Source organism: Pleurodeles waltl, chromosome 4_1, assembly GCF_031143425.1.
Source record: "Pleurodeles waltl isolate 20211129_DDA chromosome 4_1, aPleWal1.hap1.20221129, whole genome shotgun sequence".
NCBI classification, from domain to species: domain Eukaryota; kingdom Metazoa; phylum Chordata; class Amphibia; order Caudata; family Salamandridae; genus Pleurodeles; species Pleurodeles waltl.
This window is the reverse complement of record NC_090442.1, coordinates 82,075,097-82,100,776: the sequence shown is the minus strand read 5'-3', so window position 1 is coordinate 82,100,776 and position 25,680 is coordinate 82,075,097. Positions and strand designations below refer to the sequence as shown.

Sequence of the window (25,680 nt, the reverse complement as noted above, 5' to 3'; positions counted from 1 at the left end):
TTTACACAGACACATGGCTGAGGACAGTCATCCATCACCTACTTATTTGTGGCGTGAAACACTAAGTAGTAGTAGTCTGTTGAATAGAAATTATGCACACTACAACAACAAAGAGTATATAATTATCACTGTACACAGCCATATGTGGTCTTTTCAGAACAAGCGGTGTGAGGATTCCACCCAGTTTTTTCCCAGGTGCCCGGTCCAATATGAAAGGCACATCAGTACAAAATGCATGACATGTCAACACAAGAAATATCTCCTCCACTGTATGACACATAGTCAGGGGAGCAGTTAGAACCTCACTCAATCACTTATCAATGAGACACGCAGGAATATGCCATGTACTCACACCCTTGTGGCCACTGTGCTGCCCTCAAATGCCCATCAAGCTCTGGATAGGCCACTGCCAGAATGTTGGCCATTAGGGGGGTCATGGTCAGATGGGCACCCCACCCAATCTCAGGTCCTCCCACCTAGTTCTGCAGTGGGCAGATGGCCGGCTGGCTCTGGACCCCAGGGTCCGCACCATCTTGACGATGTCTCTCCATATTCGTTTCTTTTGATGGGCGTTGGCCTGCATGGATGCAAAAGACAAATCAAGAGATCATGATCCAAATATCATCACAAATGGTTCAGTCACATACATGTCAGTTACATCAAACTATAAGTTTATCATATTGTCAATACTCCCCGACGCATACAATCACATGACTCAAGACATACGTTTCCCAATCCTCAGACCAACCCACCACCCTGCTCAGGCCCTACAATGACTGTTGAAAATTGCATTATTGCTCCCAGAGGTGCTACACAGCAGCTCGGTAGTGGAGGTCTTGCTGGCAGCAGTGTCAGGAGTCAACTGAGGGATTTTGCAGAACATGGGAGTCGCATCCGCCACTTGTGCGGTTGTCACCGCTGGCAGACACAGCCATTGGCTTGTGACTGCAACTGGCAACAACATTAGCCTATGGCTGTGTCCACCGCAGTTTCAACCACCTACCATCATGACGACTTCCTCCAGTGGTCAAAGGCGGTTCCGAATGTCAAGTGGAGTAGGTCGGGCAGACACCATTTTAGTGCGTGAAATGTAGGATTGGGTTATTAACACTGTTACACCTAAGAAAATGTTGTTTTTTGCACAAAGACCTGCTCATATTGTCTTGTCATGTAGGTCCTACTACTCAAACACCATTGTTGATTGTTGCAGGGCACAGATGGCAATTCACAGTGGGGCACAGTCTACCCCTGCCAAATGTCATGTTTGTGCTCTGGAAATCCGGTCGCATTCCAAGGGACGTTTGTGATGCACATTTTGGATTTAGGTCCAGATACATGTTGTGTACATATGAGTGGCAAATCAAAGGGGTGACATGTGAACCTTGTGTCATTAACAGCTGTGATGTGTACTGTTTGCCATGTTCATCCCTTATAAATTGTGTTGTTACACGTTAAGAATGACAAGCATCATGTATGTTGCTGTGGACACAATTACTAATGTCAGAACTCATTTCCTGTCGTATTTAGGTACCAAGGGAGAGGGTGATGAGACAACCACTGGTCTACGGTCCACTGCCAGACCTTCAGGCCATGGAAGAAAAACATATTATACTACTGCATCATCTGAGTCTGCAAATAATAGTGGATCTAAGTTTTCAGTTGGAGTCAGATCTGATGCCAGCTATTAGTAATCCAAACATCATACTACCCATTGTACAAGTCATGTCAGTGTTGCACTTCCTAGCCACAGGGACCTTCCAACATATAGTTCCCCAAACTGGTAGTATGTCCTAACCTATGTTTAGTCTGGAGTAGAAGGATGTTGTCTCAGCAATGTTGAAATACATGGACAGCTAAATCCAGTTTCCCCAATGTGGAGATTGACCTCATATGAAGGCTGACTTTTATGGTTTTGCATGCATCTTACATGTGGTGGGAGCGATTAATGGCACACATGTTGGCTTGGTCACACCACATGGCAATGAAAAAGTATACCACAACCAAAAGAACTTCCATTCCATCAACGTCCAAGTTGTATGTTTGGCAGAACGCTACATTTCACATGTCTGTGCCCATTTCCTAGGTTCAGTCCATGATACCTCCATCATGCGGAACAGCACAATCCAGCAGCTGATAACACAAATGTACCCAGAGGGGGCCTGGCTGGTAGGTATGTCACATCTGTCCTGTTTGTGTGTGTGCAATATCTGGTGAGGATTTACTGATAAGAGGGATTCATTCTTACACATATTTCAAATGTCTAAACAGAAGACTCAGCATATCCAAACCATCCTTGCTTGTTGTCATCCCTGAGGAATCCAACTACTCCAAGGGAAGTCTGTTTCAATGAGGCCCATGTAAGAACAAGATGGGTAGTGAAACTGGCTTTTGGGCTCCTGGAGGCCAGATTTAGGTGTCTGGCCCGGACTGGTGGAGCCCTCCTCTACTCACCTGGGAAAGTGTGTAAGATCACTGTGGCCTGCTGCATGGTCCACAATATTGCACTGAGGAGGAACTGTGAGAAAAAGGCCTCTTTTTAACATGGTTAGCCCCCAATGTTTGCCTGATGTTTGATGTCGACTAGACGTTGTAGTGCCCAGGGCCACTGCTAATCAGGTTCCCTGGGCAAGAGCTCTTTCCCTAAAACTGTTGTGATGCATTGGCACTACATGCCCCTAGTAAAGGGGTACCTGGGTACCCAGTGCATGGGTACTATGGCCCGAGGGCAGCAGTACTGATTGTGCCACCCTCTAGGGCCATGCATCCAGATGCACCCAGCACTGCCATTGCAGGCTGGGTGTCCTGGTGCAAACCTAAACCACAAACTCGACATGGCACACCCCCTGTGTGCCCTGTCCACCATACGCTGTATTTACTATGGATAAGACACCCCTCTGGCAGACCTTACATCCCTAAGGCAGGCTCCTTCATATTACTTCATATTATATGTGAGAGCATAGCTGCATGGGAAAAATGCCCCCACTGTGTACTTGTCAAACCTGGGACATAGTGAGTGAACAGAGCAGCCATTGTAATATTGGACACTGGTCAACACAAGTTTCTCAGACACATTATGGCCACTCTAAACCCTGGGTTGTTTGGTATCAAACAACTCAGAATTACAAATCCAAACTGGTGCCAGTATTGGATTTATCCCTATGTGTACAGAGGGGTCACCTTAGAGGTGCCCCTGCAAAAGCTATTTACCCTGGCATGGTTGCTGAAAGGTTCCATCCAGCCTGCCACCTCCAGACAGCCAATATATAAACCTTGGGGGAGAGCCCTGTCTCTCTGGTTTGTAAGACAATGCCCTTCCTGGGGGGAGGAGCTAACACCCCCTTCCTCAGGAATGTGCACTGCCCTGGCAGTGAGCTTCAAAGGGCTAACCGCCCTTAAAACTCGCCCCCAGGCCTGCTGCTAGCAGCAGATGGCCTCCCCCTTTGAAGCCCCCCACTTTTGGTGGGAGCAAGGGCGGGAAAACATACAAAGGGTAGGAGGAGTGGCCCCACCTGGCATGAACCACCTCTAAGGTGTTGCCTGCAAGTTGGACACTCCATTTCATTTTCCTCCATCTTAGATGGGAAAAAAGCCAATCAGGGTTAGGTAGGTGACCCTTCCCACCAGACGTGGTTACAAAGTGCCACCAGGCAAGTCTTCTGCAATGACAAGTGAGGATGACAGTGGTGAAGATGAAGGAGCTGACTTGCAGGAAGATCTCATCAATAATTAATTTTCTTCAAGATAAATATGTCATGTGATGTAATGACCGTTTCTGTACGAAGAATTGTAGTTGTCAGAATGTGTGGAATAGAGTGTCTTGCCATTACACTGCTAATGTTTATCAATATTGAGCCAAAGGATGCTTAAAGAGTTAGCCTCTGTCATCTTCCCACCTTGATGCAGTTGATTTGTTTGTGTCAGTCTCATTGCAATGTAACTTCATTTCCAGATGCTTGCTATGTGATTTGTGTAATAGGTATGTTTTCAAATCTATGCTCCTTGTTTTGTCTATTTCCAGGTACCTTCATCCTAATATCCTCATGTGTGCATTTCAGATTTGTAACATCAGCAGGTATCTGATGCTGTTCTGACATAGGAAGTGGACGTGGATAGTTTCAGGTAATGTGGGCCACAGATTTGGGGTATATGAGACCTGTGCCAACCCAGCTGGATGGTGTGGGGTTAGAAGGACTGAAGTGCACATTGTACTTGACTTGTGTGCTGTGGTAGGCCCATTGTGTGTGATCAAATGGCCTAAAAAATATTTTGTCAGTAAGTGCAAGCCAGGCATTCACCCTTCATTATGACTAAACACTGTTCTTGTATGACCTGTACGTAGCCATAGGTATTTTTCATGATTACAAGCCACAGTGCCTGTGCCACAACACTGACATATGTTTGTATCATGCCATCAGATGTGGTCATTGGGTTATGATGGACCTGTGATCAGGGACTGTTGTACTGCCCCCTGTCCGTATCTTTGATTATGTGATGTTGAATTACTTGGTTTTGGTATGTGATAAGGCTGAAGCTGGTGACACCATTCACTTTCCTATTTGCCTATTCTACAGGACAATGTCTGACGAGACCCTTCCTGTCTGTGGTCTGGGGGACTGTACCTCTGCTTGTTTACCTTGACACAATTATGAGTCAGCAATTCCTGGCTCTGAATAGGCCAGACATTTGGACAACCTATGTGCTTTCTAGTGAAATAAAATATTTGGTGTGAGCAGACACTTGTACCAATGTGTTTGGGTGTGTTGGTTGTAATCCTTATCTAACAAGAAAAAGGGACTGGGGGATTAACTGGTCCAGTGTACATACTCCCTATTCATCATATATAATCAACAAAGTACACTGTCCCAAAAAAGAGGCAAAACAATACAAAAAAACTAGCAGATGTCTCAGATGCATTCAATTCAGAAGCAAGGGCCCTCATGTGCCATCATCGGGCTTGCTCCATGTCAGACTGGCACTGCAATGTCTGACGGGACCCTTGTGGGAGCCTCTTTGCCACAATTTTGAAGAAAGACAAACGGCAAAAAATTGCTGGAAAGAAAGAAAAGTATTAAAATTGGCTCTGACACTCACTTGAAACCAAATTTATTAATATACGGAAGTGCTGGTCAAGATTAAAAACACCAATAATCCTGGCAGGAGCATTCCCAGTGGCCTCTTCCCACAGACCCACAACACCCCGCCCATGCACCATACCCCTATGGGCCTGTGCCCTTGCCACAGGGTGCCCCCTCCCACTGGCTCCAGGACCATCATTGTCTGAGGTGGTGTCCTGTGACTCAGGATCCTGGACCTGGGTCCAAGAGATGGTAGGCACTGTCCTAGGGCCACAGGCTAGGGGGGCGAATGGCTGTCTGTGATGTCAAGGCAACCGGGCTGGAAGGCCTTGATGTGGGCACAGTGAGACTCACAATAGGGATCTGACCATGTTGCCCAGAGGTGCCAGAACCGTCCTCACATTCAGATGTTCAGGAGTGTCATGATCATGGAGGGCTTCATCCATGGAGATGGTTGCAGTCGTCTGTGGCCTCTGTGTGCCCAGTGGCAGCTCAACTTCTTGATGTGAAAGATACAATGTTACTGGTGTTATTGTGACATCTAGTTCTAAAGGTTTACAGTGACACTTTATACAACGTGGGTACATAGTTGATTTGCAGGCGATCCTATTTTGAAAGGTACCCATGCTGTTGGTTGTATTGAGCTGACATTTGTGAAGCATTCCAATTTCATTAAAGTCCAGCAGCTGCTGAATTAGGCAGTTCATTAGCACTTGGGAGGATGGGTAGAGATTTACATCTTGCCAGCAGTGCCGCCCAAACAGTGGCTGGGCAGAATGTGGCTTTGACCATTTTGAGACCTAGTTGAATGTTATGCAGGCCAAACCAGGAGTTTGTTGCAAATGTGACTGAAGTCATAATTTGGTCAGTGCATGATGAATGTGTCTGCAGTCAATACCATTCTGGTGATGTATCCTGAGGCCTTGTTGATCATTTATGTTGCATACTGTGTAGGCTTTATTTCCTGTCCACAATAGTTTCAACTTGGATAGCAGTTCAAGATAGAGCTAGGTGGCCAGGCATATCTCTGAGATGGGCATTATCTGTATATTGGTCCCCCCCAGGTGAGCAAACACGATTTGAGAGTTATCAGGCTAGGATGTTTGGACCAGTGACCACTATTCTGATATTTGGAGTTACTTGAACAGTGCCTCCTGGTAGTTGCCTTCAGGTCACTCCCCTAGTTCCTAATACTAGACAAATGGTATCCTCTGAGGTGAGTAAACTTCCTTTGCGAGTTCACTAACAGATGCATTGGGGCAAGTGCACATTGGAATGGTGAATAGTGTTAGCAAAACAGGGCCCATTGTGCTGTACATCCATGTCACTACTCCATGTTACATCCAACACTAGAGAAATGTCATTCTCACAGGAGAGTACACTTCCACTGTGAGTTAAAGTACAGGGGTATTTGTGATTTCCCAAACAAGAGTCTTTGGAGAAGAGGACACTGGCCTGGTGGTTGGAGTGACAATAACAGGGCCTCCTGTGAGTTTCAATCAAGAAATTCCTGTAGGTACTACACCAAAATGAGGTATGGTGTGTACAGAGTCCAGGGGTTTCTCAGAGGCTTAACAGCTTTTTGGTGGTAGTTCAGTCGAGTTGATAGGCTTATCACAGGATAGTGCAAAGCATTTATTGTACTCACACAGTGACTAAGTCCAGGCCAATTATTTTTATATAGCAAAATTATATTTTGTTACTTAGGGCCAGATGTAGGTATGAAAAAAATAGTGAGTCGGAAATTGCGATTCAATGCGAATCACAATTTCCGCCTCGCAAAATGGGATCCAAGAAAAAAGTGTGACACCAATTTGCGACTCGCAAATGATGTTGCACCGCATTTTGCGAGTTCGCTTCTAAGGAGGTCGCTTTTTGCGACCTCGCTAAAAGCAAGCTTGCAATTTGCAAATAGGGTGTCGCAAATTGCGACTGGCCCACAAATTGCCTGAAGGCGCAGCATAACAGTTTGGAAATTCAATTCCTGGCTCTTGGTGATGACATCAGAACCAGGAAGTCATCAAATACACCTGGGAGGAGTGAGGACCACACCCTTTCCAAACTGCTGTGCAACACCCAGGGGGGGAGGACCTGCTGCTACTATGGAGGAAACAGGCAGTGCTGGGAGAAGAAGAAAACTGAAGTTTTCTGACAAAGACCTGGAGGTGCTCACAGAGGAATGCTGCCAGCACCATGATAAACTGTTTGGGAAGACAGCCCTGAGTGTCCCAGACACAGAAAAAAAGAAGATTTGGCTGCAAATCCAGGACCGGATTAATGACATAGGGGTGAGCCACCGCACCCTGGAGGAAATAAAAAAAAGGTGGTATGACCTGCGCTCCAGGACAAAGGAGAGGGTAGCAGAGCAGCTCAGAGAAATGAGAGGCACCGGAGGAGGCCCATCCACTGTCCCACCACCCACAGCAATGGAAGCAATGGTGGAGCAGACCCTGGAGCTTGAGGTCGTACTTGGAATGGGAGAAGTGGACAGTTCTGCGCTAGGGACATCCAAAAGTGAGTACCATGAGATATGCATTCACACCTACAAATGCAGTATCCACACTCTCCCAGTACACAGCAGCAGGCACAACCAGACTAGCTCCATTCCAGTCTAGCAACCACTAGAATAGTGCATTATGGGCAATGTAGTACAGTAGTCAGCATATAGGCAAATGTTTATTATGAGGCATAAAACAGATGTGAGAGACTGACAGTGTATTCCCTATGTCCCACAGGTCTCCCACAAGACACCCCCAGCAGCGACAACATGCAGGGAGGAGACAACAGGCCAGAGACAGTGCAGGAGGCTGTAGCAGAAATTTCTGGGCCCAGCAGGACACCACCAGAGTGGCTGAAGTGAACACGGAGTTCACTAGACTGAATGATAATGTGGGGGATCTCACACAGGCCATCTGCCAACTTGTGATGAAACTGGTGGCAGACAGACGCAGCGCAAGGCGCAGGGAGCGCCACACAGTGGCACGCTTCGACCGTATGGCAGCTTCAATTGGGCGTCTTGCAACAAACACTACTGCCCTGTCTAGATGGACAGTGAGTTTACAGGTGGAACTTGGCCACTTTGCAGGGGATGTGGCACGTGGACTTGGCCGCATCAGCCACGCAGTGGACTTGATGGAAGCTAGGCAGGTGGCAAGGGGCACAGGTGAGACCCCTCAGGACAGTAAGGATGGGTCCACAATAAGCAGTGTGTCTGCCAGTGACACCCGTGTGTTAAGGAGTGCAAGTGCACGGCAGGGGTCAGCTGACCCACCTGGGATGAGCCATGATGGGCGCACAAGGAGGAGGGTGTAAGCCATCAGACAGCATGAGTCATGAGGCACATGATGTTAATGTGTCCTCATTACATTTGGACATGTACAGACTTTAACGGACAGCACTTTTCTTTCATCATTTAGTTTACTAATAAAAAGATTTTGTTTGTTCCACTACACAACTGGGCTCTGTTTGTCCGACATCAGTGAGTGTGGTGACAGTTGCCACGTACCTGCCAAAGTATTAGGTTGCAATGTGGTCCCGTCTCTGTCTGCCTTGATTTGCAATGCTTCTATCCCCAGGCTGTCGGTGTGGTAGCTCTTGCTCCTCATCCTCCGAATCTGTGTCTTAAGGGGTGAGATGTAGCCCACGTCTGGTGGCAATGTTGTGTAGGATTGCACATGTGCCAACGATCTTGAATGTTGTTTCTGGGGCATACTGGAGCGCACCTCTACTTTTGTGGAGGCATCTGAATCTTGCCTTTAACAATCCAAAGGTCCTCTCGATGACAGTTCTGGTCCGCCGATGGGCACTGTTATCTCGCCTCTCGTTCTCATTGCCAGGTGTTAGGTACGGGGTAAGTATCCATGGTCTTAGAGCATATGCACTGTCACCTGTTTGGCAAAAATAAGCAATGTTAGCAGGGCATGGATGGTTTCTACAGTTACCTGTATGTATGGCTTCAGAGTGTAGTCACCAATACCTAATAGATATCCGTCTCCAAACTCCCCACGTTCGAGGCGTTGGTGTATCCCACTGTGCCTGAATATGTATGAGTCATGTGTACTCCCTGGAAATTTGGCTACATTGTCAGTAATGACAGTATGGGTGTCACATACCACCTGGATGTTTAGTGAGTGGGTACATTTCCTATTGCGGGAACACAAATTCCTGATTTGCAGGAGGGCAGATTTGTATATGTGTCCCGTCCACAGACCCTATTACATAGGGGAAGCTGGCAATTCTGTAGAAGTCCAACTTGGTGCTGTTAATTTCTGCCTCATTCCTGGGTAGGTATATGTATCTGGACATGTGTGTGAGTATGGCATCTAGGAAACATTTGAAGAATCGTGAGAGTGCACTTTGGGATACCCCACCTGCCACAGCAATCACCCCCTGATAGCTACCCGAGGCCAAGAGGTGCAGTGAGCATAGCACTTGCACATGTTTGGGGATGACGCTGCCGCGCATTGTCTGTCGTTGAAGCTGCGGAACGAGTAGTTCAATTAATTCTAATATTGCTGCACTGCTCAATCTATATTTGTCATAAATCTCCTCCTCAGTTTGTTGGAAAAGTGTCTGCCTGGTTTGGTATATCCTCTCCTGTCTCTGGCTCCTCCTCCTCCTCTGCTGGCCTCCATGCTATCACATACAGTTCAGCCATTTTGAGTAACCCAGATGCCTTCTGGGTCTCCGTTTATACTTTGGTTCTGGTTACCAACTGCTCTGAATTAGTGGTAATTTGGGTGTGCAAAATGGGCTTTTTGAAACTAGTCGCAATTTGCAACTGGCTTTTTCATATGGTTTGCGACTCGCAAATTGCAACTTCCTCTTTGCGGGTCGCACAATCAGGTCGCAAATTTTGCAGGTCGGTATTGGCTCGCATCACTATTAGCACTTCGGAAATGGGATTTTTGCATCCCATTTCGGATTTAACGAAGTCGCAAATTGCGAATCGGGCCAGTTGCGACTCGCAAAACTTTTCTACATCTGCCCCTTATTTACTAGAACCAAAGGATCTCAGTTGTAGATAAGTACAGTCAGAGTTATGTATCAAGCATATGTATCAATTATATTTTGTTTGAATTTCAAAGTTAAAACAGTTTACAAGTAAGTAACACTTCAATTTCAAAAGTTGACAAGGCAATTTTTCATAGGAGTCAATAGAGTCCTGGGGAAGAAAAGTGTTAGCACAAAAAACAGGTAAACAAATAACTTACGATTCCAGTCTTCAGGGGTTAGGATGTCCACAGGTCAAAGTTCAAGTTGACCACAAAAGCACACCACCAACAACAAGGGGCCGGCTGGTTGCTGAGGTCAAAGTTGGTGTTGCGTTTGCAATGTGGGTTTCGTGGTGCAGAGTGGGCAGGACATGCAGATCGAGGCATATCTGGAGTCTTTTTCAAGATTCTCTTGTGGACAGGGCCACTATCCTCAGGAGTTCTTGGTCCTCTGCTGGGGAGGCAGTCCTCTGGGGGTTTGGAGAGGTCACTGGTCTTGCAGGATGCGTCACCTTTTTGGAACAGGTATCTTTGAAGCTGCAGACAACCTGGAGGCACTGGCCCAAATCAGTTGTTCTCTGGAGTTTTCACTGCTGGGGTCGGCTCAGCAGTCCTTCTTCTTGCTTTTTTCTTCTGAGGTCACTAGGAATCTGGTGAGTGAGGCTCAGGGGAGCCCCTAAATACTAGATTTAGGGGCATTACATGGATCAGAGGGCAGTAGCCAATGGCTACTGTCCCTGAGGATGATTACATCCTTCTGGTGTCCATTTCCTTTCGGGAGGGGGACCCAGTCCTATCCCAATTGGTCCCTATCCTCCAAAACAAGATGAAGAATTCTTCAAACAGGGGGTAACTCCAGCTCTAGAGACCTTAGGGGCGGTCCTAGCTGCAGTGGTCACTCCTCTCTGTTTTACTTAATTTTTCCACTGTACCTGCTGCCAAAAGTGGGGCCTGATCTAGGGGGTCTGGGAACTCCAATAGCTGGAATGCCCTGGGGCACTGTAACAGGAGACCTGAGCCTTTGAGGCTCACTGCCAAGTGTTACAGTTCCTGCAGGGGAGGTGTGAACCACCTTCACCCTGAGCAGGCTTTGTTTCTGACCCCAGAGAGCACAAAGGCCCTCACCCCATGGGGTCTTAAGCTTACCTGTTAGAGGCAGGGTGGCACAGACTGGTCAGCCCTACACTAAAGGGTTAGGGGAAATGCATGGGGCGCCTGTAAGATGCCCTCTGTGTGCATTTTACAATAATCCTACATTGGCATCACTGTGGATTTATTGTGCTGAGAGGTTTGATACCAAACTTCCCAGACTTCAGTGAAGCCATCATGGAGCTGTGGCATTCATAATGACAAACTCCCAGCTCAATCAATCAATCAATCAAAAAATGTATTAAGCACACTACTCACCCTGCTCATGTACTTAATACTGCACTTACAATGTCTAAAAGTGAACTTAGACATTGTAGGGGCATATTGCTCATGCAGTTATGCCCGCTGGTATTGTGCACTCTGCTGTAGGGCTGTAAGGGGGTGACTTACCTATGCCACAGACAGTGGTTTGAGGGCATGGCACTCTGAGAGGGATGTCATGCCAACTTTACTTTTTTCTCCCCATCAACACACACAACCTACAATGGCAGTGTGTATGTGTTTTTATGAGGGGTCCCTTAGGGTGACACAATATATGCTGCAACCCTTAAGGACCCTTCCTGGCCGCAGAGCCCTTGGTACCACTGGCACCTTTTACAAGGGAATTAGCTCTGTGTCAGGGGTGTGGCAATCGTGAAAACAATGGTACAGTTTAGGGAAATAACACAGGTGCTGAGGCCTGGTTAGCAGGATCTCAGCTCTCACTCAGTCAAGTTAGCATCAGATATCGGGCCAAAAGTGGGAGGGTAATGCAAACAAGGGGCCAGTTTCCTACAAACCACTGTATTACACACACTATAAATGTTATACTCCCAGGTGAGTACACTTCAACAGGGAGTTGAGACACAAGGGTCCTTGGACAAGGGAATACTGTGTTCGTATTTGTTTTTCTAGGAAAAGGGCCTCCTGGCTTTGGCAGTCATGTGACTCCCTCTACTACACACACTGTACAAATGGTATCCTCCCAGATGAATACACTTCAACAGGGGGTTGAGACACTGGGGTCCTTGGGCAAGAAAACACTGTGTTGGTGTTTGGTTTTCTAGGAACAGGGCCTCCCGGGATTGACAGTCATGTGTCTCCCTGTACTGCACACATTGTACAAATGGTATTCTCCCAGGTGACTACACTTCAACAGAGAGTTGAGACAAAGGAGTCCTTGGAAAAGAGAACACTGTGTTGGTGTTTGGTTTTCTAGGAACAGGGCATCCTGGCGTTGGCAGACTTGTAACTCCCTGTACCACAAGAACTGTACAAATGTTATCCTCCCAAGTGAGTACACTTCAACACAGAGTTGTGACGCAGGGGTCCTTGCACAAGTGAATACTGTGGTCTTTGTTTCAGAGGACACTGGGCTGGCTAAGTGGGGTACCAGTAACAGAGCCTCCTGGCCTTATCAATCATGTCATTATCTGTACTATGCACAGTCTAGAAATGTTATCCTCCCAGGTGAGTAGATTTCAATTGGGAGATAATTAACAGATGCATTAGGGCAAGTGCACACTAGTCTGGCACTTGAAGGTACAGGAACAGTGCCTGCTGGGTGCTGTAGTCATGCCAGTACCTGTCCTACACACAGTATAGAAATGCTATCCTCACAGGTGAGTGGATTTCAATTGGGAGTTCAGTAACGGATGCACTTGGGAAAGTTCACACTGGTCTGGTGCTTGGAGTTACAGGAACAGTACCTGCTGGGAGTTGTAGTCATGTCAGATCCTGTACGACATACAGTATAGAAATGTTATCCTCCCAAGTGAGTACACATCAATTGGGAGTTGACTAACAAGGGTCTTTGGAGCAGAAGACACTGGGCTGGCTGAGTGGAGTAACAGTAACAGTGCCTCCTGACCTTAGCAGTCATGTCAGTCCCTCTAGTACACACAGTACACTTCAGTTGGAAGTTGACTGACTAGGATTTGTTGCAAAGGACACTGGGCTGGTGAGTGGAGTAACAGTGAAGGTGGCAAAAGTTGGACAGTGACCATGGGTTACATAACATTTTGGTGGCGTCTTTCTTGTTGTGGCTTACTAGACTCCACTCCACTAGGTATTACTGTCAAGCCCTCTGGATGCAAGATGGCCAAGACCTTCTACTCCCAGGGAAAGTTGTAATGAAGCACTGGGAGGGCCACTGCCAGTCTTCTTGCCCTGCAGGTGGTGCTGGGAGACCAGGGAATGGACCTTGACCCTGAGGTCACTCGAAATCAGGCCTGGTGCAAGCATAATGTAGCGCAAAAGGTTACTGAGTGGAACAATGCATGCATTGCCTCACTCTGCAAATACGGCACAGGATTTTAGCCTCGTTAGGCCAAATTAACGTAAAAATAAATGACGTTAAAGTGGCACAAGGTGGCACTAGGGGCCTATAAATATGCCTCTCAGTACTTATGGTGCCCCAAGGAGGACACCTCCAAATTTTTATTTGAGTGTCTTGGGAGGATGCAGGGGGTGCCGCAGGCCCCTCACCCCAAGAGAATATAACTTTTTTTTTTTAAACTGACAAAAATGCAAACATTGGCCACTTTGTAAATATGGTGCAGCGTTTTTGCCCTGCCAACGTCACATTAGCATTAAAAAATTATGCTAATGTGGCGTTGGAATGGCCACCATAAATATGGGCCTTGATTTCTTAGAAACTGCAGAGAAGGTTTACACCAAATCACAAATATCATGCTTTTTAGGTAAAGATATAGATTTTGGTTTGCTGTAATTCTGTTCAGCAGTGTTTGCCGTACCTTTGTTCTCAAGTCCCTGCATTGGGATACCTGTTTTGGGACCCCCCCTGTTTCTCAGTGCCCACTTGACAGATTACTCCAAAAATGTCTGTAATGGATCTAAGGTGGATGATTTTTTGGGGTAAAGTTTAGTGAAGAGATGCCAAAAGGCACTAAAGTTATGAGCAAAATAAAAAAGATTCTTCCTATAGAATGTCAGACCTGACTATAGCTACACAGTTGTGACCACACAAGCAATGCTCCACACAAACAGCAGCACTCCTCCTGATTCATGAGGTAATCCCCTAAATCACCACACACGGGCAGCCATGAAACTTTCTAAGAAGGCACAACAGCATTGGAAAATGTTGTCTATTTATTGGTGAGTAAAGTGTGTAATGCAAGTGCAGAAGTAGTGCAAGAAATGAGCCGCCTGACACATCTTGGCTGACCCCAACCCTTTCTCAGTAAGAGCAAGACTTAATTTTGTATGTTTTTTCTTCATCATCACCATATACACATCGACAATAAAGCACTTCACTAGCTTAAAAAGGGAGCAGAACAAAAATAGAATTGATGATAGCATGTCATAATCAAGAATAGCAATTGATTTTGTAAGTTCCTGTTTTACTTGCACCAACCTGCAAATAAAAGTGGGTATAGGAATATTTCCTCCTGTTTTTGTTTGGTCATCCGCAGTGTTTTGTGGGCGGATGCTGCTGGTTGACTCTGTGCACTGGAACTCTGCTAACCAGGCTCCAGTGCAGGCCCTCTAAAACATGTCCAAATTGCTATACTCATAACTGGCTTATTTGACTTATTAATAAGCCCCTTGTACACAGTACAAAAGTGTATCCAGGGCCAGGAAGTTAAATGTCACTAGTGGACTTCAGTACATATTGTGCCATCCTCTACAGTGACAGCGTAAAAATAAACCCTTTTTATAGACCTAAACCTTCCTTTTAAATACTGTATTAATAATTCACTCCTAAATAGGCCTTATTGCACAAAAGGCTGGGTGCATGATTTTTAAAGCTACGACAAGTAGAAATGTATTGTTCCTTGTTTTTATGAGCAGACAACACACGGTTTGTATTATATTATTTCTTTAAGCAATTAAACAAGTCAGGTCACATCATTATTGTAAAGAAATTCCCTTGGTATTCAGTAAATACTACTCCACCCAATAGCAAAATCACAAGGGATAGTATGCATCTACTATCTAGAACCTTTTACATTATATGGGAATTGCCTCTATGAAAATAATTCAAGCTCTACATTAACAGCAGAATTTAACCTTGAAGAAGACACAACTGCCATTAAACTATTGGCTTAACTATTAAGCCATAAACTATCTGCCACTTAGCAAACATCATGGTGCAGATAATATTTGACCCTAGGTCTACAAAGTATTGGTAAATGTAGCATATCAGATCTACTTCAAGAAGCCAGAATACATTTCCGAATTCCCACTTATAATCTGAGAAAACAGCAGTCATCTTTCTGAAAAAGGAAAAGGATCCCTTAAATTGGCGACTTTATAAAAAAATCCACTTGCTAACCTTTGACCCAAAACATTTGCTAAAATGTTAACCAATACATTAAACACTTTTATCACTTGTTTCTTACTTGCCATGGATTTCACCTCACCCTATCTTTCCATAACTTACACAAATATTGTCATAGCTTTGATTGACTATGCATAAAATCTTCAAAAGGCTTCAAGAGGTTGTTTTGAAAACCTAAGCCAAATGGCATGGGGACCAGATCCGCTGGAGGTCGTGTTCGTAGCTTCATCTTTAGGTAGCTAGGGATCAGAATGTAGGAAGGGGGTACATTGAGAGAGAGTGGGAGTGGAGCAGACTGTGGGAGAACCACATGGTGGAATCTCACCGCTCCATCTTTCGGCAGAGTTTCTCCATTCCTCTTGTCACTATACAATTACTTCCGGGATTTAATTGTGTTGCGGGCATCTAATGGATCTGTGCTTTGAAAATGTTTCTGGTTTATAGGCAAGTGTACAGCATTTCATGATTGAGACTCTAACAAATACATTGTGGGGTGGTTTGCTGCTTTTGGGTGGCTTTAACAAGTTCTGTTTTCTATTCATGTATTCTAGCAGTATGCTAATAAAGTATTGATATTTAAAAAGGCTTCCTTGGAGTTTTTTATGGGAGATGTTACAGGTCATGACATTTTATCCTCAATTTACTATTATTCTCCCAAAGTTTACATATGCATCAACATTAGTATGTTTTCCCCAATCCAAATAGGATTGCCCATTTCCTCCCACCTTGTGTACAATTAAGACATGTATTAGGACTTGCTAAGCACCACTACCACCAATCTTAAATATGAAAATGTCTGCTGCATCTGCGGTTTATTGAGAATATATAGCTATTTTTGAATCCTCATTAAATTCAGCCCTCAATATTATAGTACAAACAATGGAGGAATTCGGCTCCATATCTTGGTAGTAACTCACTGCTACTAAGACAGAAATCATTCAAGGGCTAGCCAAACATGACTCAAGGGTAACACATTCAGTTTGATGCAGTGCCTTTAAGATTATAGGTAAGGTCGGACAAGCTTTGAGGACACATTCCACTCTACTTTTGTTACATAAAGTTCAATTATAAAAATGGAAAACAATTCTAGCTCATTGGTGGGCCAATTGAACCTAATTAAAATGTAGATCTTCCAAAAAGCTTTATTTATTTTCTGTGCATACCCACTTTATGTACGTGATGCCTTCTTTAAGAAATTTGATGCTGCAGTTTTTGCTTCATTAAGCATAGAAATATCTCTTAGAGATCTCTAAACTCACTTAAAGATGCTATTAGTATGGGTGGATAGGAACTTTATGACTGGATGTTCTGCTACTGGGTGAGTATGGAAACCTGAAAGATTTCTATATTCTATCAATCCACCAAAAGGATGCTTGTTTAATAACCTACTTCATGTAAATTACCACCAGAATGCACATAAAGTTTGGTGATCCCAAAGTGTGAAGTAAATTAGACTCAAGTCTCTGGGAAATGTGGAAAGCATTTGGTACAAGATAATACAATTTCTATATATTCCTGAGCTTCACTCATTTACATTGCTCTAAGTAATGCTGAGATACCTGATATATTTAGGGAACGTTATTTCATAAGTGGAGTGAGCTAGAGATTTTTTTCACAATGTAATGAGTAAACCCTTCTCTCTTCTGCAAAATTAATTTAGCCAACATTAAACTGCCTTTTTCTAATATTTTTAAACTAGACATTTCCTCCTCAGGAAAGTAGATTTGGCTGCCCTGCTGTACCAACATAACTTCCTAAAGCTAATGTTTTCTTGGTGTTGCAGCATTTATATGGCATCTATATGCCTGGCAAGGGAGACCAATGATTAACTATCACTGTGGACTAATAAGTGGTTGTCATGGCTATTTGACTCAATTGAAGAGGATAAAATTATTGCACACTTCAAAGTCTCTGTAATATCATCACTCTAAAACTACTAAGCATTAAAGTATACCGCACTTCAGTTGAGTTTTATATAACTCCATCCAAATTTAAGAAATGCTGCCACCAGACAAAGCTTTGACTTTATGTTCCAATGTGTAAGCTAATATGAAATAAATGTTTCTTACCTCGTCTAACTTAACTGAGTTTTGGACCACCATAACCTTTAAGAAATTTAGCAAGATAATGATGGCTTCGGTAGAACCAAGACAATGCATTATCTTGTTAGGTTTATATTCAGAAGACTGTTTTTTCTAAGCTATGCCTATGCCTAAAAACAGGTAAAACCTCCCTGTTCCTCCTCTCTTTTAATTGTTGATGGATTTCAATGAGACCTATGATATGCAGTGTCACATTACTATTGCAGAAAGTACTCTAAGATAATGTAAATGATGATAGCCTGACTAAATTTGGATATTTAATTAGATATCCCGCCTTTCTTGCTAAGTAGCTTAATCAACTTTGAATAAGAGTGAAATTCTACTTTTGCAAGTTCAACATCTATTTATTATTGTTGATTAAAACAATAATATGTTATTATTAATAGGAGAATTGAAAGCATTTCTGAACATGACTTATACAGCTTGACCACCCTGCCAAACATCAGACTATATACAATAAAGGGGAAGTAAAATGCAATAATCCCCATTCTCCTTGGAATTTCTCCGTATGGATGGAATTCCATTGGCTTCCCTTGCCAGCCCATATCATCTTCAAAACCAGCTGCACCATTTATAAAATCATCACAACCAGCACCCACTTTAATTTTTTGCAGACAACCTTACCCTCTCTGGTGGTCCTAGGCACATCTACACCATGGTAACATTAGACTGTACACTGCAGACTAAGAAATGTAAGAAAAGCAGAAGGGTAGGTTTTTTTCATCTGTGCATCCCAGATTCTGAATAATCTGGAACAACATCCCCATATCCATCAGGACTACCCCAACTTTTCTCTACTTTAGAAAAGAGTTAAAGATGCACTTCTTTAAAAAGCACAACACCATAATTCATTAACATTCCACAAATTAGCTACCTCTCCTATCACTCGTTAACTTTATGCTGAAAGTTGACCATGTACAATATTCTGTTGCAATTTGGCTAGGTTTGTGCAAACATACCACCCACATACATAAATACATTCATGCATACATGCATAGATACATCCATCCAAACATACATAGATATATAAATACATACAGTCAAGTAAAACAAAGTGAGGGTGATCAAAGCAAGGCCAGAAGGGTGTAAGGAATAGGTTGAGTGTCTATGCTGTGGCAAGATTGCAATATGTTTCTAACAGGTAAGATCTACTGTATTCTGAACAAGTATTAGCAGTGAAGATAGGAGGCAAATTATCTAGAAAACATTGAAGGACATCAAGAGCAAAGACATTTCCACAACCATAGACTGCAGAATATTATATATTTGCCTTAATCTGGAAAATGCTATTGTTGACATTTTATTTAAAGACATTTTTAAGGATCTTGGCAGATTGGGTTGAGGACCAATTGTTAGTGTAAGTATTAGTATTATTATCCCTATACTTCAATAAAGGATACTGGAATATCTCCATAACAATAGCACTATTTTTGTCTTTTACAGCAGAGGCAAGGAGGCAGAGATTGCATCCCTTACACTTTCACATGCAGAACTAGTGGACAAGACCTGGGCATTTGGAGGCAGTGACTGCAGTCTGCAGTATGTGAGGGCCTGTATCACAAACTCCCCCAGCCGCTGTTGCTTAACACAATATTCAGAGCGCGCCATTTCCTGGGCACTGACAGATCAGTACTGGGCTATACGCATGGCCTACACTCTGCCTGAGTACAGAGGTAAGGGTTATGCAAAGTGCATAGTCTCATCCTTGGCAGATTTGCTAAGGCAGGATGGGCGTCCAGTTTACTGTCATGTGGAAGAAGACAATGAACCTTCCAAGGCTTTGTTTAGGAGTTTGGGCTTCAAGGAAGTCACAAGTGACAAACTACTGTGGTTCCATAGTACACCAGACGCAAAACAATAGTTGTGAAGGAGGCGAGACATCCAAATATATCTAATTACGAGAGCCATGTGTGTCTAAGAAAATGCTTTCCAGCTAACTGTAAATGCTACCATCCCTCATGCTGTGTGTCCATATGTTTGTAATGTACAACATTTAATTTGTCTGTTTCTTCCAAATTGCATGCTTACTTCCTCATGTCCTGATCTCACTAATATTTCATGTCTACTTGTAGTGTATTATAAAATAATTTTGAGAGTTCAGATTCTCATTAGTCTCATCACCTCATCATGTTTAAGTAGACATAAGTGATGGAATTCTAAAAAAGGTTTCTGTGTAACATAATGGAAACTTCTTGACAATAAATTCAAGCCTGAATCACAAAGAGAAGATGTGCTTTTCACTTAAGCAGTCTTGATACTTAAAGGCCACTAGAAATGTGTTTAACAAATGTAAATATTAATGGTTAGTGAATTAGAGGGCTCAAGAGAACATTGCAATTATAATGCTGCTGCTTCTTTCAAGTGGAAAAGATAAAATAAAAATTTGCAAGTATTCCCCCAATGTTATAATAGATGCATTTAAATATTCATTCTTCCTTGAACCAATGATTTAGGCTGTTTGATCTAACTAATATATTTTCTAATGTGCGGCAACCATCTTTGATTTTTTTAATAAAAATGTTTTATAAAAAATTATTGCAAGATGGCTGCTCATGTGGACTCATGTATGCACATATAGGTGGCCTTCTTTAAATGTCTATTGTTAGAAATGGGATCACTGGTTGGAAGTTAGTTTGCACTTTGTCCAAGCAGGGACCCTCACTCTCGTCATAGTATCAGAGATACACACCTAGGATATCCCCTGCTCACCCCCTTGGTAGCTTGGCACAAGCAGGCAGGCTTATCTCAGAGGTGATATGTAAAGTATTTGTACAAACACACAGAGTAACACAGTGAAAACACTACAAAAAGACTCCATTTAGCAAAGTAGACAATACCTATCTTAATCTAACAAGACCAAAAGGACAAAGATCCAACAACCACAAGCAAAGATATGCATTTTTAAAGTAAAATGAATCCTAGTCCATAGAAACCAATGGATGCATTGTTTAAAAAAAATAAAGCAGCACAGGCACTGAGCTGGTGATGCATCATTGTTACCGTCGATGCACTGATTTTTCAGCAGCGTTGTAGGTGCTGTGTTGATTTTTCTGCTGCTTGCCTCCGGTGCGTGGATTTACATCATAAGTTTACCAGCTTCGCCTTTCAAGGGCCCAGGGCCTGGATGTAGCACCACTTGGCAGGGTTGGGGTCTCAGCAAGAGAGACCAGGTGCTGGCAGATGAAGTCTTTCCTTGCCCAACGACTTCAGAACAGGAGCAAGCTCAGTCCAAGCCCTTAGAGAATCTTCACAAGCAGGATACACAGCAAAGTACAGTCTTTCTAAAAGTGGCATTTTCAACCAGACAATCTTAAACACAATTCTACCAAAAGATGTATTTTTAAATTGTGAGTTCAGAGACCGCAAACTCCACATCTCTATCTGTTCCCAACCGGAAACTTACAAGATATTTAAAGGCAGTCCCCGTATTAATCTATGGGAGAGACAAGCCTTGCAATTTTGAAAACTGAAATTGGCAGAATTTCACTATCAGGACATGCAAAACACACCGGTACATGTCCTACCTTTTAAATACACTGCACCCTGCCCATGGGGCTACCTAGGGCCTACCTTAAGGGTGAGGTGACTTACATGTAGTAAAAGGGAAGGTTTGGGCCTGGCAAGTGGGTACAGTTGCCAGGCCGAATTGGCAGTGCAAAACTGCACAGACACTGCAGTGGCAGGTCTGAGACATGTTTACAGGGCTACTCATGTGGGTGGCACAATCAGTGCTGCTGGCCCACTAGTAGCATTTGATTTGCGCACCTTGGGCACCTCTAGTGCACTTTACTAGGGACTTACTGGTAAATCAAATATGCCAATCAGGGATAACCAATCATACTCGCAATTTATGCAGAAAGCACTTGCTCTTTAGCACTAGTCTATAGTGGTAAAGTGCCCAAAGTACCACAAACCAGCAAAACGAAGTCCAGCACACAGCCAAAAATACAGGAAGAGGAGGCAAAAAGACAGGGGAAACCACACCAGGGCTGCCAGGTCTAATATTTATGTAATAACTTTTTACAGAAACATTCAAAGATGGGTCCACATATGCTCACATGGATACGGATACTCACGAATGAGCAGCCATCTTACAATGGACTGAAAGCCCATTTACAAACGTAATAGAGGTGCCAGGACGTCTGTTTTGTTATTTTGTTGATTTTTGAGCTGCTTTTGATCTGGTAGCTTGGAAATTGTTATGGGATATGTTAAGGCGGCTCGGGGTCGATTCTTTTTCTCCACCAGGGACTAGATTCGCAAAATTGGGCCCAAGTGATTTTAGATACTGGTGGGTCATTATCGAAGAAGATCCGTTTTAATAATGGGCTGCGACAAGGTTGTATATTGGCCCCACTGCTGTTTGCCATATTTCTGTCTGACTTTCTAAGCATATTAAAGGAGGCACGGGGTTTTTGACCAAAAATGGATGGGACCAACATTTCTTGTTTATTATACGCTGATGACTTGGTGATAGTTGATATGACAGAGCTGGGATTGCAAAGAAAATTAGACGCCTTTTATGACTAATGTCAAAGTAAAAAGCTTACAGTAAATTTGGACAAAGAAGAAATAATGGTGCCGGGAAAAAAGAAGAGGGCCTTTTTCTGGTATTTGGGAGGTGACAAAGTAGAAAGGATTGATAAATATAAATATTTAGGTATGTGGTTTGGCTCTGAATTACGATGGAAAGGGCATATAGAGTCACTAAAAGCCACAACATTTACACTGGTTTGGGGATTAAAGCAGTTTAGTTGGAAATATGGGGGTCCGTCTCTTCGTGCTGTACTTTCTGCCTTTAATGCCATGGTGCGTCCTCAATTTTAATACGGTTTGAAAGTTTTAACTTTTGCTTGGAAGTTGAATTGGGACCCGGAAGAAAGTAAATGTGTGAAACGTCTGCTTGCACTTCCCTCCTCAAGCATGATACAGGTTATAAGGGCAGAATGCCAAATGATGGTGTGGAGTTACCAGGGAATGCAAGCCTCATTAAAATTTTGGTTGAGCCTGTCTGAATAGGGGATTTCCAAAATTGCACGATTATGTAAAAGGGAAATAAGGACAATCAACATGAATTGGGCCTCGCAAGTGAGAGGTCGGCTAGAGAAGATTTGTGTCTCCTTAGGCTTAGCTGCCGATCAGTGGTGCAGAGAACACATCCCAAAGCACGAGCTGTGTGCTATAGTTATTAAAAGGAACGAGGAAAACTTCCCCTATTTAAAGGCTCTGCCTAACCCCAAGTTAAGGGATTCAGTGTTAAAATTCAGGGTAGGGTTAAACCCATGCTATATGGATCTAAAAACAAAAGTCATAATGAGGGATGACTTGGACTTATGTACATGCGGCCTCAAACAAAAATGTAGTGGCCAACATATTTTACTGGATTGCTTGTGGTTCTTAACTGAACAGAAAAAGTTTTTAAAGCCAATTTGTTGGGAATGCAATGTTATTAACCGGGATCAAGCTCTCAACCTATTAGTAGAGAAGAGATTTTTTAATGTGACCTGTGCCTTAGGCCAATTTTTAAATGAAATAAGAAGTGCATTAATCGGGCTCTCTGATGCTTTGTAAGGGATGAAAAAGCAAGTATGCGAGATATAATCAAGTAAAGGTATTTTTTAAGGGTTAAACCATTGTAATAATTGACTATAGCCTTAGAACCCGCCCTAGCGGGCTCTACCGGCTATTAAAGGCCCGCTCCCCGCGTTCGGCTCGGGCATTTAACAAGGGAGAGGGACTTTAATAGCCGGTAGAGCCCACTACGGCGGGTTCTAAGGCTATTAGAACATTCTGCCACACAGGGCAGAATGTTCTATTAAAAAAAAAAATGTTCACGGAGCCCGAGGGTATTTAAATCCCCTCGGGCTCCGTGAGGCTTTGTTCACAGCTGCTGCTGTGAACAAAGCGAACATTGGAATGTTGGCGCTGCGGGCTTTTACCGGCCAGTAAAAGCCCGCAGCACTCCATTGTTTTCAATGGAGCCTCCAGCATTCCAATGTTCTAATATATGATAAGGAATACGCAAATGGTAACTTAAATGCATTTAGGGTTAGGTAGGTCTGCTTCCCCAAGAAATACAATCAGTGGCACCTCGGGGAACTGCGAGAATCGTTGTCATATTGCATAACGCTGCCTTGTATGATTGAGTGGATTTAGCAGATGATGATACTCTTATCTTATATTGTGAGCATCTTGTATTTTAAGTAATGATGCAAATGCGAATTTAGGTTCAAGACTTTAAGCTACTGTTCTATTTAACTACTTTTAAATTGAATCTTTATATTTGAAGCTGCTCACCATCCGAGGAACATGGAAAAATTATTTATCCGCATGATATTGGAATCAGGTTTTACTGCAAAGCACATGCCGCTTTATCTAGATCTGCCCGTCATATTTAAACTCTAGACCGATGCTTGTAGTATTTTTAGTGGGACAGGCTGGGTTTGTTCTATGCAAGCATGTAATAATGTCCACGAAGCCTATTGTGAATAGGATATGTTCGGTAATTACTGAATTTTTTCATGAGGGTTTTATAATCAAGAATTGTTATGAATTAAGAACAACTATGAGGTTGTAAGCTATGTGCCAGATCAGTTTTATGAATGATTATATTATGTATTCATGTTTTATGCTTTTATGGCTGTTATGCTGAATAAAGAATTTATTGACTGACTGTAGGAGGCTGGACTGGCTTGTAGTGAGTACCTAGGGGTACTTGCACCTTGCACCAGGCCCAGTTATCCCTTATTAGTGTATAGGGTGTCTAGCAGCTTAGGCTGATAGATAATGGTAGCTTAGCAGAGCAGCTTAGGCTGAACTAGGAGACGTGTGAAGCTACTACAGTACCACTTAGTGTCATATGCACAATATCACAAGAAAACACAATACACAGTTATACTAAAAATAAAGGTACTTTATTTTTATGACAATATGCCAAAGTATCTTAGAGTGTACCCTCAGTGAGAGGATAGGAAATATACACAAGATATATATACACAATAGCAAAAATATGCAGTATAGTCTTAGAAAACAGTGCAAACAATGTATAGTTACAATAGGATGCAATGGGGAAACATAGGGATAGGGGCAACACAAACCATATACTCCAAAAGTGGAATGCGAACCACGAATGGACCCCAAACCTATGTGACCTTGTAGAGGGTCGCTGGGACTATTAGAAAATAGTGAGAGTTAGAAAAATAACCCTCCCCAAGACCCTGAAAAGTGAGTGCAAAGTGCACTAAAGTTCCCCTAAGGACAAAATAGTCGTGTTAGAGGAATAATGCAGGAAAGACACAAACCAGCAATGCAACAACTGTGGATTTCCAATCTAGGGTACCTGTGGAACAAGGGGACCAAGTCCAAAAGTCACAAGCAAGTCGGAGATGGGCAGATGCCCAGGAAATGCCAGCTGCGGGTGCAAAGAAGCTTCGACTGGACAGAAGAAGCTGAGTTTTCTGCAGGAACGAAAAGGGCTAGAGACTTCCCCTTTGGTGGACGGTCCCTCTTGCCTTGGAGAGTCGTGCAGAAGTGTTTTCCCGCCGGAAGGACGCCAACAAGCCTTGCTACACGCAAATCGTGTGTTTGGCGTTTTTGGATGCTGCTGGGGCCCAGGAGGGACCAGGAGGTCGCAAATTGGACCTGCAGAGAGAAGGGACATCGAGCAAGACAAAGAGCCCTCACTGAAGCAGATAGCACCCGGAGAAGTGCCAGAAACAGGCACTACGAGGATGCATGAAACGGTGCTCGCCGAAGTTGCACAAAGGAGTCCCACGTCGCCGGAGACCAACTTAGAAAGTCGTGCAATGCAGGTTAGAGTGCCGTGGACCCAGGCTTGGCTGTGCACAAAGGATTTCCGCCGGAAGTGCACAGGGGCCGGAGTAGTTGCAAAATCGCGGTTCCCAGCAATGCAGCCCAGCGAGGTGAGGCAAGGACTTACCTCCACCAAACTTGGGCTGAAGAGTCACTGGACTGTGGGGGTCACTTGGACAGCGTCGCTGGATTCGGGGGACCTCGCTTGTCATGCTGAGAGGAGACCCAAGGGACCGGTGATGCAGCTTTTTGGTGCCTGCGGTTGC

General features: G+C 43.7%; 1 protein-coding gene across 2 annotated transcripts in view; it reads left to right on the top strand.

Moving 5' to 3' along the window:
- LOC138288428 (glycine N-acyltransferase-like protein 3) overlaps window positions 1-23,302 on the top strand; it is a 165,276-nt gene extending 141,974 nt beyond the window's left edge. For both annotated transcript variants that reach the window (XM_069229979.1, XM_069229978.1), the window contains one exon: window positions 19,046-23,302. In XM_069229979.1, coding sequence (XP_069086080.1) covers window positions 19,046-19,463 — 418 coding nt within the window. In that variant the 3' untranslated portion in view covers window positions 19,464-23,302. The remainder of the gene's footprint in view (window positions 1-19,045) is intronic.
- The last annotated feature ends 2,378 nt before the right edge of the window (window positions 23,303-25,680 follow it).